The sequence below is a fragment of the Canis aureus genome, chromosome 15 (assembly GCF_053574225.1).
Source record: "Canis aureus isolate CA01 chromosome 15, VMU_Caureus_v.1.0, whole genome shotgun sequence".
In the NCBI taxonomy this organism is placed as follows: Eukaryota; Metazoa; Chordata; class Mammalia; order Carnivora; family Canidae; genus Canis; species Canis aureus.
The window spans coordinates 4,635,311-4,652,548 of record NC_135625.1 but is presented as its reverse complement, the minus strand read 5'-3'; the positions used below and the strand labels follow the sequence as shown (position 1 = coordinate 4,652,548).

The 17,238-nt window shown below is 41.9% G+C and overlaps 1 protein-coding gene across 12 annotated transcripts in view; it reads right to left on the bottom strand.

The window, feature by feature from the left end:
• Positions 1–17,238, bottom strand: part of MCPH1 (microcephalin 1) — a 230,922-nt gene that overhangs the window by 163,594 nt on the left and 50,090 nt on the right. For all 12 annotated transcript variants that reach the window (XR_013352566.1, XM_077848535.1, XM_077848536.1 and 9 more), the window contains exon 9: positions 12,177–12,286. Coding sequence is in view for 11 of the 12 variants with exons in the window: in XM_077848535.1 (XP_077704661.1) it covers positions 12,177–12,286 (110 nt within the window). In the remaining variant the exon portion in view is untranslated. The remainder of the gene's footprint in view (positions 1–12,176; positions 12,287–17,238) is intronic.

Below are 17,238 nucleotides of genomic sequence, written 5' to 3'. Positions count from 1 at the left end.
TGCTTACCTGACTATGGAACCCCAGCTTTCTCCTTTGCTCTGAGCATTCCTCATTAAGGAATGATCTCCATATTACAACACTCTAAATAAGATCATCTCCTTAACACATTTTTTTTTAAACTCCTGGGAAGAGTTTTGTAAAAATTGTGGTCACTCAAGAAGCAATAGTCCCATTAGATCTACTAAAGTTTAATTTCAAATATCAAGTTTATCCTCTTTGGTCAGTTTTGAATCAAAAGTGATGAAAAGATGAGAAATTCTTGAATAATTAATGGAAGCAGAATCATCTAATTCCTAAGAAAGAATAATAGAAGATAGTAAATACCCATTTAATCTTTAAATACAAAATGAGCCAGAATAATTTATCAAGCGCAAAACCAGATGCTAGTGATATGAAGAAGAGGAGGAAAAAAAAAAGGATTCCTGCCCTGGAGGGTGAAAATCTAAAGAAAAATGTGATCAAGCTAAGACTTCGAGAAGGAAAAGAAATTTGGCAGATAGGGCAGATATGTATCCTAGACAGGATGAACAAATAACACAAAGAAATATTCATGAAATTAGTGGCTCCGTGGGGAATCTGTGAGTGGTCTGTATGGATTCAACAAGATGTCAGTTATGAGATCAATTTTACAAAAGCTTCCTCAAGACAGCAAGAAGGATACGTTTCAGGAGGAATTATGAAAAGACAGGACATAATATAATAATAAGCTATTATACAAGGCCTATCACAGAGAGAGAAAAAAACAATTGTTACATTTTTTTGACATTGCTGTTCAGTGACAAAGAAAACGTAGGGCTCTGTTCCTTAAAAAAAAAAAAAAAGGAAAAGCACTTGTCCAAATACAGCTACACAGCACCAAAGAGTACTCAAAGCAAACAATGAAAGGTAATCCAGTGAAATAACCTACCGAACAATAGGAAGCAAATCACAAATATAAAACACTGCATTTAATTTCGGCAAAAGCGTTTTCTGGAAGTTCCAAAGTAGTGAGTGGTGGAAGGAAATATAAGTATTTAGGAAACAGTCTGACTGGTGTTTGCTTTAGTATTATCAAGGGTAGGTCAAATTAAACAAACATACTCGTCTTACTAGTGACAAAAACACTTTAAAAGTCAAACATTTCTTTGAAATGGGTTTTGGGTTTAGGTACCATTTCATAAGTAAACAGTGAAACTACTTTTCCTAAAAAGGAAGTTAAATGAAATAATCAACACATTTGCCAAGATTATTGACTCTGTTCACTAGGAATACAGCTCACATATACACATGGGCACCACCAGAACCCAATGTTTACATGGATTTTTAATATGGTGAAAATAAAAAAAGAGCAAGTCAAATATGACAAGAGATAAATTCTGGAAAATGTCTTCAAATTGCTTCCTGGGGATATTCAATCCTCTAAATGCCTGGCAGCTGCATCATTTAAAGTGTCTTCAGAGAGACTCACTCTGGATCCAAGAGATTGCAGGGTTGTTTTTTTTTTTTTTTTTTTTTTTTTTTTTTTTTTTTTAAATAAGCAGCTCCCTAGATGCTCTGTACTGCTGATAACCTGTTTTTGTTTTTGTTTTTGTTTTTTAAGATTTTTATTTATTCATTTGAGAGAGAAAGAGAGAGAGAGAGAGCACAAGCAGAGGGAGAAGCAGACTCCTTGCTGAGCAGGGAGCCTGATGCAAGACTCGATCCCAGGACCCTGAGATCATGACCTGAGCTGAAGGCAGACGCTCAACCACTGAGCCGCCCAGGTGCCCCCAATATCCCCTTTTTAATGTGATGACAAATTCTATGCTCCAAGTGGGTTCACTGCAGAAAAATGGGACAAAAAATAAATAAATGAATGAATGAATGAAAAATGGGACAAAACTCCTTAATTTTCTTTTATTAAACTTTTCATGACTTAACTGTCCTCCCTTACATCTTTTTTCCTTATGTGAAATTGGTTTCCCATAGGATCGTAGAGACTTCATATTTCTAAAAAGTATAACGCCTTTCTAAATATTCTCAAATAATATAATAATAATGGTCAATCAAGCATCAGTGTCAATTTTGAATACTTACATATTGGAAACGATTACTTTTTATAATAAATAAAAAACAATCATAGAGAAAATATACAACCAACTTATTCCTCAATACCTAATTCATTTTTTTTTTTTTAAGTAATGTGCATGCATCACCTTACTTCTTGGGAGGCTTTATCTAGCAAACTTAAAATCTAAAGTTAAAACTCCCATTGAATCTACACAGACACACATCACCCAGCTCTGAATGTGGAGAACTCCATGTGTTGAAATCCTAACCCCCCATCCAATGGCATTTGGAGGTGGATCCCTAGGGAGGTGACCAGGTCATGAGGGTGGAGCCCTCATGCGTGGGATTAGTGCCCGCACAAGAGTCCCCAGGGAGCTCCCTCACCCCTTCAGCCACGGAGGACCCAGAAGACAGCTGCCTCGGAACCAGGAGGCTGGCCCTCACTAGACACTGAATCTGCTGGACCTTGATCTCCGACGTCCTGCCTACAGAACTGTGAGAAATAAATGGCTGGTATTTATAAGCCACCCAGACTACGGTGTCCTGTTACAGCGGCCCGGACAGATGAGGATACCGCATGCCAGACCCTGTGTTTATGCAACCCGTTCTCCACTCAGCAGAGTGGCGTTCCATGGACAAACTCTCCTGGCCAGGGCGGGAGAGTAAATATGAGGGTGGACACCTTCTTGTTCTAAAAAAAGAAGTACTTAGAGAAGAACAGAGAGTGTCAGAAGGACAGCTTGCAGGGCCTCTCTGACTGCTAAACCTGGGACAGCACCCTCCTCCCAAAACAAATGACAGCAGTGAACCGTAATCTACTAAATAAGAATCTACGTGTCCACACGGTATGTGGTAGAGAAGGGGATCTGAAGGGCATACAGGAGGGCAGGGGAGTGGAGGGCTGGTCCTAGTCATAAACCGTCACCTGCAAACAGGGACAGTCTCTGAGCTTCTGAGCTCCTTTCTCATTAGCCACTCCAAATATAACCCTAAAATCACCAAATCTGGCCCTTAGGAAACAAATGGGAACAGATTTAGGGGGAACATAGGCAAATTCATGGGATTTCCAGGCTAGTGCTGTTATTCTGAATCAAACGCACATGCCTCTACCCTTGACCCATAGGGGTCACACCACACACTGCAACCCTACTCAAGTGTCTCCAATTCCTAATGTCCTAGGAATTTTGTTGCCTTTTGTTAAATCTTCACCCAAAAAGCTGGAATGACACATTAAGAAAACACCAAAAACAAAAAAAGAAAATAGCCACAACCTGCTCAATGTTGGGAATGATGTCAGTGCCTTTTATTAAATGAGCAGAATTAGATTATAGCCAGTGGATTTATTCAAAAGTAAAAAGCAGAAGATATTTATGCAGAAAAATAAAACCGCTTAACTTCAAAAAAAAAAAAAGAAAGAAAGAAAAGAAAAAAGGTTTTCAAAATTGAATATCACTGATAATGAAGACCAGAATAAGGACCACTCCAGACTGAGCTACTGCATTTTGACAGCCATTCTGTATTATATTATGTCTTTACACAGACTCATCACTGATACATTAACTAAATCTTAACTCATGTCCAAAAGCCACAAAAGCATGTGCCAAAATCTATTTGAAATGCCTCATATTTTATTTTTTTAACAAAGTCCATAATAATGCCTCAGTGATTCTGCGTTGTGGTTTTGTGTGTCATGAGTCTAGTTAACTCCTTTCCTTCTCCATAATGCTGGGGGGTTTTTCTATTTTTTTTCTTTAAAAAAAAAATGCTCCTAAAGTATCCTGGATTAATATCCAATAATTTATAGCACTAAGATTATTTGGAAAGGAATACCTTAAAAAAAATGAGTGAAAAGACTTGAATGGACCTCGTAAAAGGGACAGGAATAAATATCTTATCATTGGAGGGGATTATCGTTCCTCCGGGGAAGACAAGAAAAACCTGCTTGGGAAAGCCACCCACATTTACAATGACATCTAGCCTTTTGGACAAGTGGACACAGCTCTGCATTTCTCTGTGTATATGACCCATCCTATCTCGGGAGCATAACAGATGAGACAGCTTGTCCCTTGTTCACACATCTCTCTGATGTCAGTGGAAATAAGCCGTAAGATTTGCAGGCCTCCCCCTGCTTCCTTTCTTTGGTTCACTCTTTGGCTTCACCCTGAGGCTGCGGCACTTCCAGGAGATACATCCAGCCATAACAAAGCTCCGAGGAGCAGGGGAGCATTTCTTCCCAGGGCTATCTCGAGTGAGAAAACACTTTTTCCAGAAACCTCCCAATAAGACTTCCCTTGCATTTTATTGGGCAGAAGTGAGTCATATTCCCAAACTAATTACTGGTATGGGGAAGAGAATAACCATGATTAGCCTGGGCTAATCGTCTGAGCAGAGAATGGATGTGGGGGGCGAGCGGGGGGAGGTGGAGGCAGTGAGGTGGCTGGAAGAGGATTAACACGTATGCTCCAACAAACACTTCCCTTCACGCTGGCTGCCCAGCAAAGAGGAAACATTCTGACTAGGGAGACAGAGGACTGTGCATCTTTCACTGATGTGCAGTTTCCTTTACGAAGAATCCATTTGGTTGATTTTTTTTTTTTTAAGGTAAAGATTGAGCTTTGCTACTTCAACAGATTATTTTGCTTGAATTTCCGCCTAACTCAAATAGATTAATTTGATTATTTCTAAACCAGGTTACTATGGTTTACTGTCAATTAGCTAACATCACCCAAATGGTATATTTAGCAAGCTTCCCTTAGAAACTAGCAGCTCTAATTACATCTAGAATGCCCGTCTCTCGTTTGCCTGGTACATCGGATACCTACCAGCAGATCATAAACACACTGCTCAGGTCCCTCCATGAAGGGCCTCGTAGACCTCGCCTGGTGGGGAAAGTAGTACACTGGCCTCTACCTTTACACGGCCAATGGTGACCATGGATGGCGCAGGAGAATATGATTCAGAGACATCCTGACTGTCCCTCATTTCCCCCACTTCCAATCCAAAACAAAGCACGCATTTTATAATGCACGCAAAATCGGTTATCCTGTATTGGACACAGAAAACACAGTAAAGAAAACTGATGCTCTTTGAAGATTCTTTTTGATGTCTTTTATATAAATATTTTTTTCTCATATAACAAGAAAAAAAATAACACTCTAATGGGAGTCGAAAGTATTGTTACACCATCAAGAGGCAGCTGGTTTTCAGATAGCTTCGCAAAGTAACATCTGCCAGGGGATGCAACACCTGTCATAACGAGCACATTCCCATCACCGCCAACTCTGGGGACACTTTGCCAAAAGTGATATATCAAAGCAATTTAAACACCTGTGTTAGAAATCTAGGGCACCTTCAATCTTTGTAAGCTCACCTATCAAATTATCTGCACTCCAACACCCTACACAGGAGATGAGGCCCTATCTGACTGCATACAGCAGGTCTGAACAATGGGTAATTATTTATGGGGACATTTATAAAGGGTGTCATCCTCGAGGAAGTGTGACAATTCCCCTAAGCGAGTAATCACAACATACTCGTGCTGAATTTTCAAGAAACAAAATAAATATCACCTGTCATCTGGATGACTCACTGCTATTTCAACTTGAAAGTTCTACTTAAAAACAAAACAACCCACAAGATTATATGCTCTCAGCCAAGTACACTATCTAGTGGCAAAGAGCCAAGGTCCTGGAATTACTGCTAATTATAAAAGTACATTCATAAAATATCGGAGTCTCCAGTAGAGCAGTGAAGTACTCACTCAGGGGCCTCTCAGAGGAGAGATGCTATTAGGGAAAATAATCTGTTTTTAACAAAAACTGGCTCAAACAGCCCATTTTCTTTATTCAAGAAGGCTTCTCTGTCCCTCCAGCTCTCTTCATCCCTGTCCCTAGACAGCCTCTCCTCCCTTCCCTCCATCCTCTATTGGTACTCTTCTCTCCCCTGCAAGCTTCCTTCTTGAGAGAAGCCAGACAATGAGCTAAATTCCAAATTTACTGCCTCCGCAAGAAAGGCACCATCAGAGCTCTCTAAAATGTTCTTTCTAGCACCTCCGTGTGATGGCAGTCTACACAGAGGGCACCGTGCTTAAGAATGGCAGCTCTCGGCAGTGACCATGAGCATGTTCCGTCGAGGCCCCACAGTCCCATGAGTGGATCTCGGTTACTTTCAGGGGGTTCTAATGAGAGTAGGAAAAAAAAAAAAAAAAGAGGTATTTGTGGGGAACCTTGAGGAAGCAAATCACCAACACCAATCACTGACTACAGAACCCATGCTTCCCACCCCCCCACCCCCGGGTGAGGGGATGGAATAATTCTGCATTAATGGCCCAAAGTGATGCAGCTCCATCTAACAGAGGTTCTCACAGAGTGGCTGGCCATCATTTCAGAGCCCTGTTGCAAGTTAAAAAAAAAAAAAAAAAAAAAAAAAATGAACGCCCAAATCTCCTTCCCCCTGTGCCCAGAGACCCTGTCGCAGCCCGAGCATGATTATGGTCAATAAATCCAGGAAGAGACATCATTTGAAAGATCTTGAAACTTGGAAGGCCATTTTAATTCAAGACACACAGAGGGTAGGGAAGCAAGCAGAGCGAGTCTACTTTGAGTCATGGCTTTGGAACAAGGGCGGCCAAGACGTGGGCACAACTGTCACCCACATTTGTGTTGGAATAACTAGCTAATGTTTGTGGAGTGCCTCCATATATCAGATACCATCTGGAACAGTGCGCATTTCAACACATTTCCTTAGCATCTAACTTTTGAGATTGGCACTGTCGTCATGTCTGTTTTGTGTATGAGGAAGCAGAGACACAGAAATATTAAGTAACTAATTTAATGTGATAGAACCAATATGGAGCAGACGGGGGATCTGTCTCAGGAACCAATGCTTTTAGCTAAAACGTACTACAGTACAAAACCTTCCTGCTTTCACTGATGCAAGACCATTCTACAAGCTTAGGAGGGCTGTTTGGAAACAAATGAGGGACATTAAGGTGATTATGACATTGTGTGATGGTTAAAAGCACCAGAAATGCTATAGCATGTTCATTCAAAAAGCAGAAGGGGAATCAATGCAAATACTTACTGAACGCCTCTTTTGTATGTGGTACTCAGTATTATAAGATGCATAGGGTGCAATCTGTGTCTTAAAGGACTCATACCCTGGTAGAAATCTAGAGTAAGCAATGATTGGAACATATGCAAGCTATTATTCCTCATTTCCCCTCGAGTTAAAAAACTTATAGAAATTACAACGGTTGTTATCTGGTATGTAGGGTCTCTTCTTTCTTTCTCTTTCTTCTTCCTCTTTTTTATCCCCCCTAAATCACTGTCAAAATAAGCATACTTGTATATGATGAGGTACTATGGTCTTCATTTCCCCCTAAGCCTCCAGACTTATGAAAGCCAGCAAACACACTTCTGTGCTCAGAGCCACAGCTAGTCCTCTGATGGGACACCCTTGCATGGCAGAGGTGGCTCCCCAATGAAGTTTTAACATGCAGCCACTTGTGAAAAGCCATCCGGGTGATGATTTACCTTAAAAGAAAAGTTCTGCTGAGGATAATAACAGTTTGAACCATCACAATGACAAAAGTAGTAGAATGAACAAAAATACTTTGGAGAAAAGGAATTTTCATATACGTTTCCCATAGTACTAGCATTCATCTTCTATTTAGCTTCTTCAGATTCTATGTCTGACAGTATTAAGCAACCAACAGAAAACAGGTTAAAATTGGCCATGACATGTTATATTTCTCCCTCTGAATAGATGGGAGAAATGTGTCTCCTTGTCATTAATGTACATAAGATTATAGAGGTCATGAAATTGCTTAACTGGATTAGAAATAAAAGAGGTTCAACAACTTTAAAAACATATATTTAACATAATAAATCTAAAAAAGATAGTTTCCTATTGATTTACAAAGTGACTTTTCCCATTAAAAATGGGTCCTAAACCAAAAAACCTCCAATAGTAGTTGTTGTTCTGAGATTCTAGAATTCTTTACTGAATTCTTTTTGCTTTCAGTATTTACTCTGTCTTTTGCATCTAGTGGCTTAAATGTTCATCTTCAAAACCCTTTCTGTTGACTTAGAAGGTCTTTCCTCAGAGGGTGTATCCTGTTTCCACTTAGGGTTTTTGGCTTCTTGGCTTTTAATAGCTGTTAAAATTTACCCATTATTTCCAGGAATAGTTCACAACAACCTCCCCACTGTGAATAATTGGTAAAGCTCACAAGACACAAGCAAACACCAGCTCTGGGAAGACATGGTTGAGCTGGGAAGACACGGTTGAGCTGCAAGACAGTGGGTTGCATAAGGGGACACCATCAGAGGTGAGCCAGCATCTGAAGACCATTGTCCCAGGGTATAGCTGGCCTCACAGAGTTAGAAGCCTGACCTCAATTCCTGCTAAGAAGATAAGTCAAAAAAATAACCAGGCATAGTAGAGGAACACACGACTGAAAACAAAGAGAAACAACAGATTACAAAGACAGAAACTGCATGGAGCTGGAAAATGGAGTTATCTGGTAGAGATTTCAAAATAATTATGTTTTATTGTGCTCAAAGAAATAGAGGGCAAGATTAATAATCTTCACAGAGAACTGGAAAAGATTAAAAAACAAGCAAATAGAATTATAAGAACTGAGAAGCACAATAAGTGGAATTTAAAAACTAAATATATAAGTTTACCATCAGAACAGATATATAAAGAGGAAAAGGTGGAATGGAAAAGAAATCCATAGAAAATATCCAGAATAAAATCAGAAGATACATAAGGACAGAAATATAGAAAAGCCATGAGGCAAGGGTGCATGGGTGGCTCAGCATCTGCCTCTTGGTTTCAGTTCAGTTCATGATCTCAGGGTCCTGAGATTGAGCCCCAAGTCAGGCTCCAAGCTGGGCATGGAGTGTGCTTGGGATTCTCTCTTTCCCTCTCCCTGCCCTTCCCAAACCCCACTTGCACACATACTCTCTATACAAAAAAATTATTAATTAAAATAAAATAAAAATAGAAACAGGAAAGGACCTGAATAGACATTTCTTCTAAGAAGATATCCAGATGGCCATAGACACATGAAAAGGTGTTCAACATCACTGATAATCAAGGAAATGCAAGTTAAAACCATGATGAGAGGGGCATCTGGGTGGCTCAGTGGTGGAGTGTCTGCCTTTGGCTCAGGTCGTGATCCCAGGGTCCTGGGATCGAGTCCCACATCAGGCTCCTTACCGGGAGCCTGCTTCTCCCTCTGCCTGTGTCTATGCCTTGCTGTGTCTCTCGTGAATAAATAGAATAAAATCTTTTAAAAATAATAAATAAAACCACAATTAGCTATCACCTTACATCTGTAAGATGGCTAGACTCAAAAAGACAAGAAATAACAAGTGTTAGCAAAGATATAGAGAAAAAGAAACCCTCGTGCACTGTCAGTGGGAATGCAAATTGGTGCAGTCACTGTGGAAAACAGCATGTAGGTTCCTCAAAAGATTAAAAATAAAAATACCATATGATCCAGTAATTCCAGTACTGGGTATTGACCTGAAGAAAACAAAAACACTGACTCAAAAAGATACACACACACCCTCAGGTTTATTGTAGCATTATTTACAATAGCAAAGATATGGAAGCAGCCCAACTGCCAGTGATAGATGAATGTATAAAGAAGATAAGATAGATAGATATATGCAATGGAATACTACTCAGGCACAAAAAAGGATGAGATCTTGCCATCTGCAATGACATAGATGGAGCTAGAGGGTGTTATGCTAAGTGAAATAAGTCAAGCAGAGAGAGACCAATACCATGATTTTGCTCATAGGTAGAATCTAAAAAACAAAACTAATTGAACACATAAAAGTAGAAACAGACCCATAATTGCAGAGAACGAACAGGTGGTTGCCAAAGGGCAAGGGAGTGGAAGGATGGACAAAATGGGTTAAAGGGAGTGGAAGTACAGGCTTCCTGTCATGGGATGAGTAAGCCATGAGGTTGAAAGGTACAGCACAGGAGACAGAGCCAACGTACTGAGGTAGCCTGTATGGTGACAGACGGTTGCTACATTCATGGTGAGCACAGCATGATGTATACAGTTGTCAAATCGCTATGTTTTACACCGGAAACTAATGTTTCAGAGAAATAAACACTGTGTGTCAACTATTCTTCAATTTAAAAACAAGGAAAATTTAAGTTTTAAAAAGAACACACACAAAAAAAATCTCCAAATCCAAAGTTAAACGACATATGAGCAAGTGATGTAACTACGCTTATTAAACTATTCTTGTTGCTTGAGCCTTCACGTGAAGGCGTGTATATATCCTTCTGTATTTCATTTTCCCTGTTAACCACTTAGGTTTCATTAATACCCATGACTGTGAGACTACCCCACACTCCCCACTTGTGTAGCACTGATCACTGGACGCATCCGATAATGCTGGGAAGGGTACAGGGGCTGTTTGCTCATGTTACGGGCCCTCTAAGGCGAGAGGCTTTGTAGGAACAAAGGCACAATCCTTTCCATGTAGGACACGTCCCCCTCCAGGTGCGTGTCGCTAACCCCCTGCTCTTCCACAGACCCAGTGCACAAGGCAAGGTGGTCATCAGGTGAACGTCAGGCAAGGTCAGATGTCTGAAATATTAACTTCCAAGTTAAACCACATGCTTTGTGATTAGACAGCGTCAAGCATTTTTATGGTTGATTACTGGTGATCAGTATTTACTGGGCAATTTTTTTAAATATAGGCATAATACCAAGAAAGAGATGAGTAGGTATGACTGTTTCCCTAAGAAAGTACCCACGGGAGGGTAAAACGTAGGTAAGTACTATCATAAAGCGTGCCGGTCTAAAGCAGAGGTGTAGGGACCGCCCCAGTGCGTCTCAAGAGGAAACAGCAGTGCATCAGCTGAATAAATGTCAAAAGGTGTTTGCTTCCTCCCAAAGGAAGAAGGCTAAGTGGCCATGCAGCAATTAGGAAGAAGACGACAAGGACCCAGGGCAACGAAACATAAACGCAGCCAGAGGGTCACTAGCTTTCTACGGAGGCACAGTCATGGGACCCACTGCGCTGGGGCAGGTACGAGAAGGTGCAGGTAACAGGTGCAGGGACACTCGCTTACAGCCAGGGCGCCCGAAGCCAGGCACCTGGTGTCCCTTACATGCTCACATGGGAGGGGGCTGCGACCATTTCCCTCCCTGCAAATCCGCTCCACCTGACATGTGATCCCTTCCATGTGGGGAGTCCTTTTTTTTTCATTTTCCTGAGACAAACCAGACACGTCAGTAAAGAAATCAGAGTTTCTACCACTTATAACAGACTTTCATGGAATCTGTCATTTTAACCGTTGCCAGTGTAAGGAAGGTGTCACTGGTCCTCTTCCTCCTGTGGGGCCTGAAGACTAGGATGTCCTGGCGCCCTCCATGCGCTATCGTTGCTGCCTTTCAAATTGTTACTCGTTTATCAGGAGAGTTTTCCCATTGTGTGGAAACCAGGTTTCGTTATATTACGTTTTCCTGGCCTTGGCATAAACGAGGCATCAGATAAAGAGAGGCTGACTGAACGTAAGGCACGAAAGCGGATGTTTAAGAACCAGAAAGTTTTAGATCCCCCTTCTGGGACTCAGGTGAGCACACCAGGTGACGAGAAAGCCGCACAGCGGAGAGCAGGAGCTAGACGCTCCCAAAGCTGAAGCTCGAAGGCACGGGAACCTTTCACTCCGATGGCTTGAACTCAAACCTTCTTTAGCTCACAAATGAACAACGTCTGGGTGCTTCACCTCCTACCTAGTGAATGTTTATTCAGATTATAAAACAACAATTGTTGGCACAACCGACCCCCTCTGCTTGAGAGAAGCTGCCGGCATTTTTACAAGCAAGAAAATGCATTGGCAAAGTGGTGGCAAGGCTCGTCCTGCTAATACTAACTCTGTCCTGAATGCAACCAACGCTCTCAGCTTCACTGTTTTCCAACATTTCCAAGTGAAATGTTGGAAAACAATGAACAACATTTCAGTTCAGTTTTCCAACATCCAACCATAATTAATTTTTTTGAATAGAATGCAAGTTGGGCAGACTAGTTTAAGTGACATTCACTCAGACTAGGGCATTATGATGCAGTAGATTGGAAAGTTTAAAATAATATTTTCATGCACCCACCTTTTGGCCTTTCCCTCTTTTCTTTGATTCCTCGTGAGGTCTGGTGAGGTCCTCACAGGCTCCCGTTGAGCCCCCCAAAACATTATGCCTGGTTGGTCCATTTTTAACACCTGAAACCCAAGAGATTTGAAGATTGGTTAGAACTTTACGTGGACTGAATACGAATGCAACTTAACAACATAAAAATTTAAAAATTAATTCATGCGTACTGGTAACATGAAAGCACTAGTCCTTTGAAATAAACAACACATACTTGCTCCGTGAAGTCTATTTAGAACTTTCGGTTTATTCCACTACAATCTCCCAAGCAAGCAATTCGCTTAACTCAAGGGTCAGAAACAATTTTGCCTGTCGGGTGACAATGTCCCAGTTTTACAGTATCCCATTCGTCCAGCGGATAACGCAAGAAAACGTAGGCCCATCCATACCTTACCAGCTATTCAAACTCCAACTTTTAAGTCTTTACATAATGATCAAAACTGAACTCAGAGAAAGCAGTTCTGTGATAAAGGAAGTAAGTAATCCTAGCATTTGGGTCAGATTTACTCTAGAAAACGGTCTTCGGTACAGTACACGGGCTTTAGGTTTCAATCTACAAATGAGAGATGATTCTACTCCCCACAAATTTCCGCCTTGGACAAACATCTTGCCACGAAGACACACAAACCAAAAAAAAAGACACTAATCAAGTGAAATGTGGTTCCATTAGACGCGGAAGTGTGGAAATCCCACGTAACCCATTATGAAGTGTGAAGTGTCTCCTTTGAATTGCTACATCTTTATACAGCGCTCCTTCTCTCTCTTTCTCCCGAGATAGTTTGCCTCGTATATGACTTAACTAGTATTCTGAAGGGAGACTAAAAATACCAGCCATCACTTATGTGGTCGCAACAGAATAATGCACAAAAGGCAAAGAGGGGGCTAAGGGGTACTCAGGTCCCAGGCACAGCAAAGGGATGGTCAGCCATCCTATACAACCCACCATCCACATCATCCAACCAGTCAGTCACTGATGCGCTTATCAACAATCAGAGGTTCCAAGATGCACATACACAGATCCTACTCTTACGGAGTTTACAACCAAGTAAGACAATGTAGACACTGACAGTGACCATAATACGAGGCAAAAATACACTACGTGCCCTCAGGAACTGAAGATCCTATCACATGGGAACCACTGCCTTGCGAAATACTTCAAATAAAATAGGATGCTCTAGTAAAACAGATGGGATTAACTTTAGAGGGTCTGACTTGAAAGTTTTAACTCTTCTTTCAAAAATAGGATTGAGTTAAGTGGAAAAAAAAAAAAGCACAACAGGTAAATAATTTTTTGAATTCAAACTAGTTGCTGTTATTTGCAGCTTAGACCCTAAAGATGTGTTAAGGCCGGGTTCTGGACGACGTTATACTCAATCCTAACACTAAAATCCCTTTTGGAGACAGGCAAACCAATCAACACATGCGGACCCCACTAGCCCCTCAACAATCTTTTATATCTGACGTATCTCCCACTTCTCTTCCAGCAAGCTAAACACAGACCTTACTGAGGAGATGGGTTAGTGGACCGTGTCTTCTTCGATTGATAGTCTAAGATACAGCTAAGCTAAATTTCTTTTACTCCTTTTGAAGGTAAGAGCATCTATCTATGCATTACTTTTCACAACATCCCACAATCACTGCTTGAAAATGCCGAGAACTTCTAATCTCTAGGGCAGGACATGGAGAGAGTGTTTTTTATCTTTAAGATCTAAGATGACAAGTAATTACAATATTAGAATGAATACAAATCGTACCCACTATTCATTTTTTCTTTTTCTTTTTAAGATTTTATTTATTTATTCACGAGAGACAGAGAGAGAGAGAGAGAGAGGCAGAGACACAGGCAGAAGGAGAAGCAGGCTCCATGCAGGGAGCCCGACATGGGACCTGCTCCCGGGTCTCCAGGGTTAGGCCCTGGGCTGAAGGCAGGCACTAAACTGCTGAGCCACCCAGGGATCCCCATTTTTTCTTTAAAAAAAAAAAAAAAAAACTAAATGTTTACTCAAAGCAAGAGTATATAAAGAAAAGTCTATATAAGAAAAGAAGAGGGGGACGCCTGTGTGGCTCGGCAGTTGAGCCTCTGCTTTTGACTCAGGGCATGATCCCAGTTCAGGGATCGAGTCCCACATCAGGATCCCTGTGAGGAGTCTGCTTCTCCCTCTGCCTGTCTCTGCCTTTCTCTGTGTGTCTCTCATGAATAAATAAAATCATTAAAAAAAAAAAAAAAAAGAGGGCTACAAATATCATTTGGCATCCAATGCACTCCTGCTATTGCACCCTAAGTTCCCTGCCTGCTAGGGTGTCTGCGTCAAAAGACATTGTTACAGCCACATGCTTTGGTTCTAGACGAGAACAATAGTTTTGTGAGGCATTTTGTAAACAAACATCTAAAAGATGTATTATGACCTTTTAAAACTTAAGACTAATGTCGCTAGTGACATTCTTCACACATAATGTGATCACAAGATGACATGCGTCGATCTTCCTCAACTTAGGACTAGGTTACATGCAGATAAATGTATTCGTGATAAGTTGAAAACATCGGCCGTTAAAATGCACTTAATGCACCTAACCTGGGGAGCATCTCGGCGCAGCCCGGCCGACCTTAACCATGCTCGGAACACGCACAAGAGGCCACGTTTGGCCAACCGAAGTTCTCTTGTGAGTTGGGCGCACAGCCTGTTTTATAAAAAGTATTGAGCATCCCGTGTAATTTAATGAATAGTGCACTGGAAGTGACAAACAGAATGGTCGTATGAGGAGAGGAGGGCTGGCAGTGTGCGGGCCATGGACCGCCTGACTGCGCGCTGGCCTGGGGGCTACGGCTCACTGCGGCCCCGCAGCACAGGACAGTAGAGAAATCGTGGCCTAGTTGCTTGGTACAGGAGTAATTCACACTTTCTCTTAAAAAGAATATGCAAAATATTGACTGAATACCTATGACCTAAATGGACTTTAGTTCTTATTAAATATATAGGAAATATTTTTTTAAATATTTAAACCCTAACCCTATTTATATATATTTATATATATATAATATATATATGTATTTTATTTATTTATTTATTTATTTATTTATTTATTTATTTATTTATTTAACAAAGAGAAAGAGAGAGAGAGACCACAAGCCAGGGGAGCAGCAGCAGAGGGAGGGAGTAGCAGGCGCCCCACTGAGCAGGGAGCCCGATGTGAGGCTCGATCCCAGGACTCTGAGATCATGACCTGAGCTGAAGGCAGATGCTTAACTGACTGAGCCACCCAGGTGCCCCTATACATGAAATATTTTAGATTAATTCCATTTAAAAAATGGTATACCTCCTTCTGATTCAATGAGATGTATCACATGCATCAATAAGATCATCAAACTTTCTCATATGGTTGCAAAATCAATCGGAAGTTATAAAAGCAATCTCTACCGTGGGATTATGAATCATGCAGAAATATACAAAAATGCACCTTTTACTATTACTATTGCATTTCTGCCTCTAAGCCCCATAGTGAGCCATAGTAATCCTTCTCTAAGCAGACAGTACTATCCGCCGTGCGTGTTCCTGCAAAGCCAGGAGGAAGCCTCATAATCCTTCCTAACACAGAGCTACGGGCGGTGACCACCCCAAGTCGGTCAGACGCTACGTGTTCTATCACAGGGATGAATGCACTAAGAACATCGTACTACGAAGGCTGTCACGAAACTGAAAATACGTACTTGAGCACAGACTATGTAATAGGAGTATGGGCGCCAGTTCACCTCCATCCTAAACACCCACTGTGCGAGAGGCCAGCCAACAGGCTAGGAACTACCACACTCAAGAGACAGCTCTTAGAAATCCTGGCCCGTTGTTATTAGACGTTTTTCTAACTGGCGAAATGGATCAAAGAAATGAGCTACACTTGGTGACGTCATCAGTTTGTTAATCAACATAACGGATGTCAGAAATGTTTGCCCACTTAAATTCATGGCTTCCAGAGAACTGGACTGGCTGTTACAGGGGATCCCTCTACCCCGACGTGAGCTGCAGCTGTATCCCTGAGGGTAAATGGCCCTATGAGAAGCTGCAGGGTCAAAATCAGGTGGCCTGATGGTGACAAGGTTACAGAAACACAACCCTAGGATTTTGTCTGTGGCTACTACACCGGACACTGGACAAGGTATGGAGAGTTCACCCGAAGGACAAGACCTGGGACTTCAGCATACAGGTCTATATTGTGGACAGGTCTCCATCTGCTTGCCCGTAAATATTTGATGTCTGTGTCTGAGACTAGAAGAGTGCTCACCTTCATCATCCTCTAATAACTGACAACTACTACCTGTGAAAAAGAACCTAAGAGTTGGACACAATCTGCTTAGATATGGCACGTGTCTATTCGGACGTGTAAATTTTATGAAGCACAGCCAAGAAGAAGGTTGTCTGTTAAACCGATGGACAAGAGTGGGGGTGTGGGTATGAAGAGGATTTCCTCCTGCTTTTGCCAGTGGCCACGTAGCACGACTGCAACCACCTCAGCCACCCGAGTCGCTGAGAAACAAGGAGGAGCCAACTATGCGCTGATTCGGCACGACCAGTCAGCTTTGGTCTACTTGGCAACTAAAACCAGTCTCAGGAAGCTCGTCTGCAGATCGAAGGCGAGCGGTGCCATGGGTGGTGGAAAGTCATCTCAACAGATGAGTCACATCAGGCGGCTTTATGCACTTTTCGTCCTGTGGCGTCAGGAGCGAGATGCCCACTCCCAGGCAGACCCGGTGCGGGCGTATCTGCTGCACTCAAGCTACGGTTCCGGGTTTCCCAGGCCTCGATGCAAGAACGTCCACTCAACTGCACAACAGAGGAGGCTCACGGGCGGGGATTTACCTGAGCACACAGAGAGCCACCTATCAGGTGAAGAGTCTGACCGATTTCCATAAACGCCTTCCGTGCACTGAACATGCTCCGTGAAAGCCGTCAGCTAACGGGCTGGTATCCATATCCGGCGGGACCTGGCTGCGTGAAAAGCCGTTTTCAAAAGGGAAACATAAAATCCTATT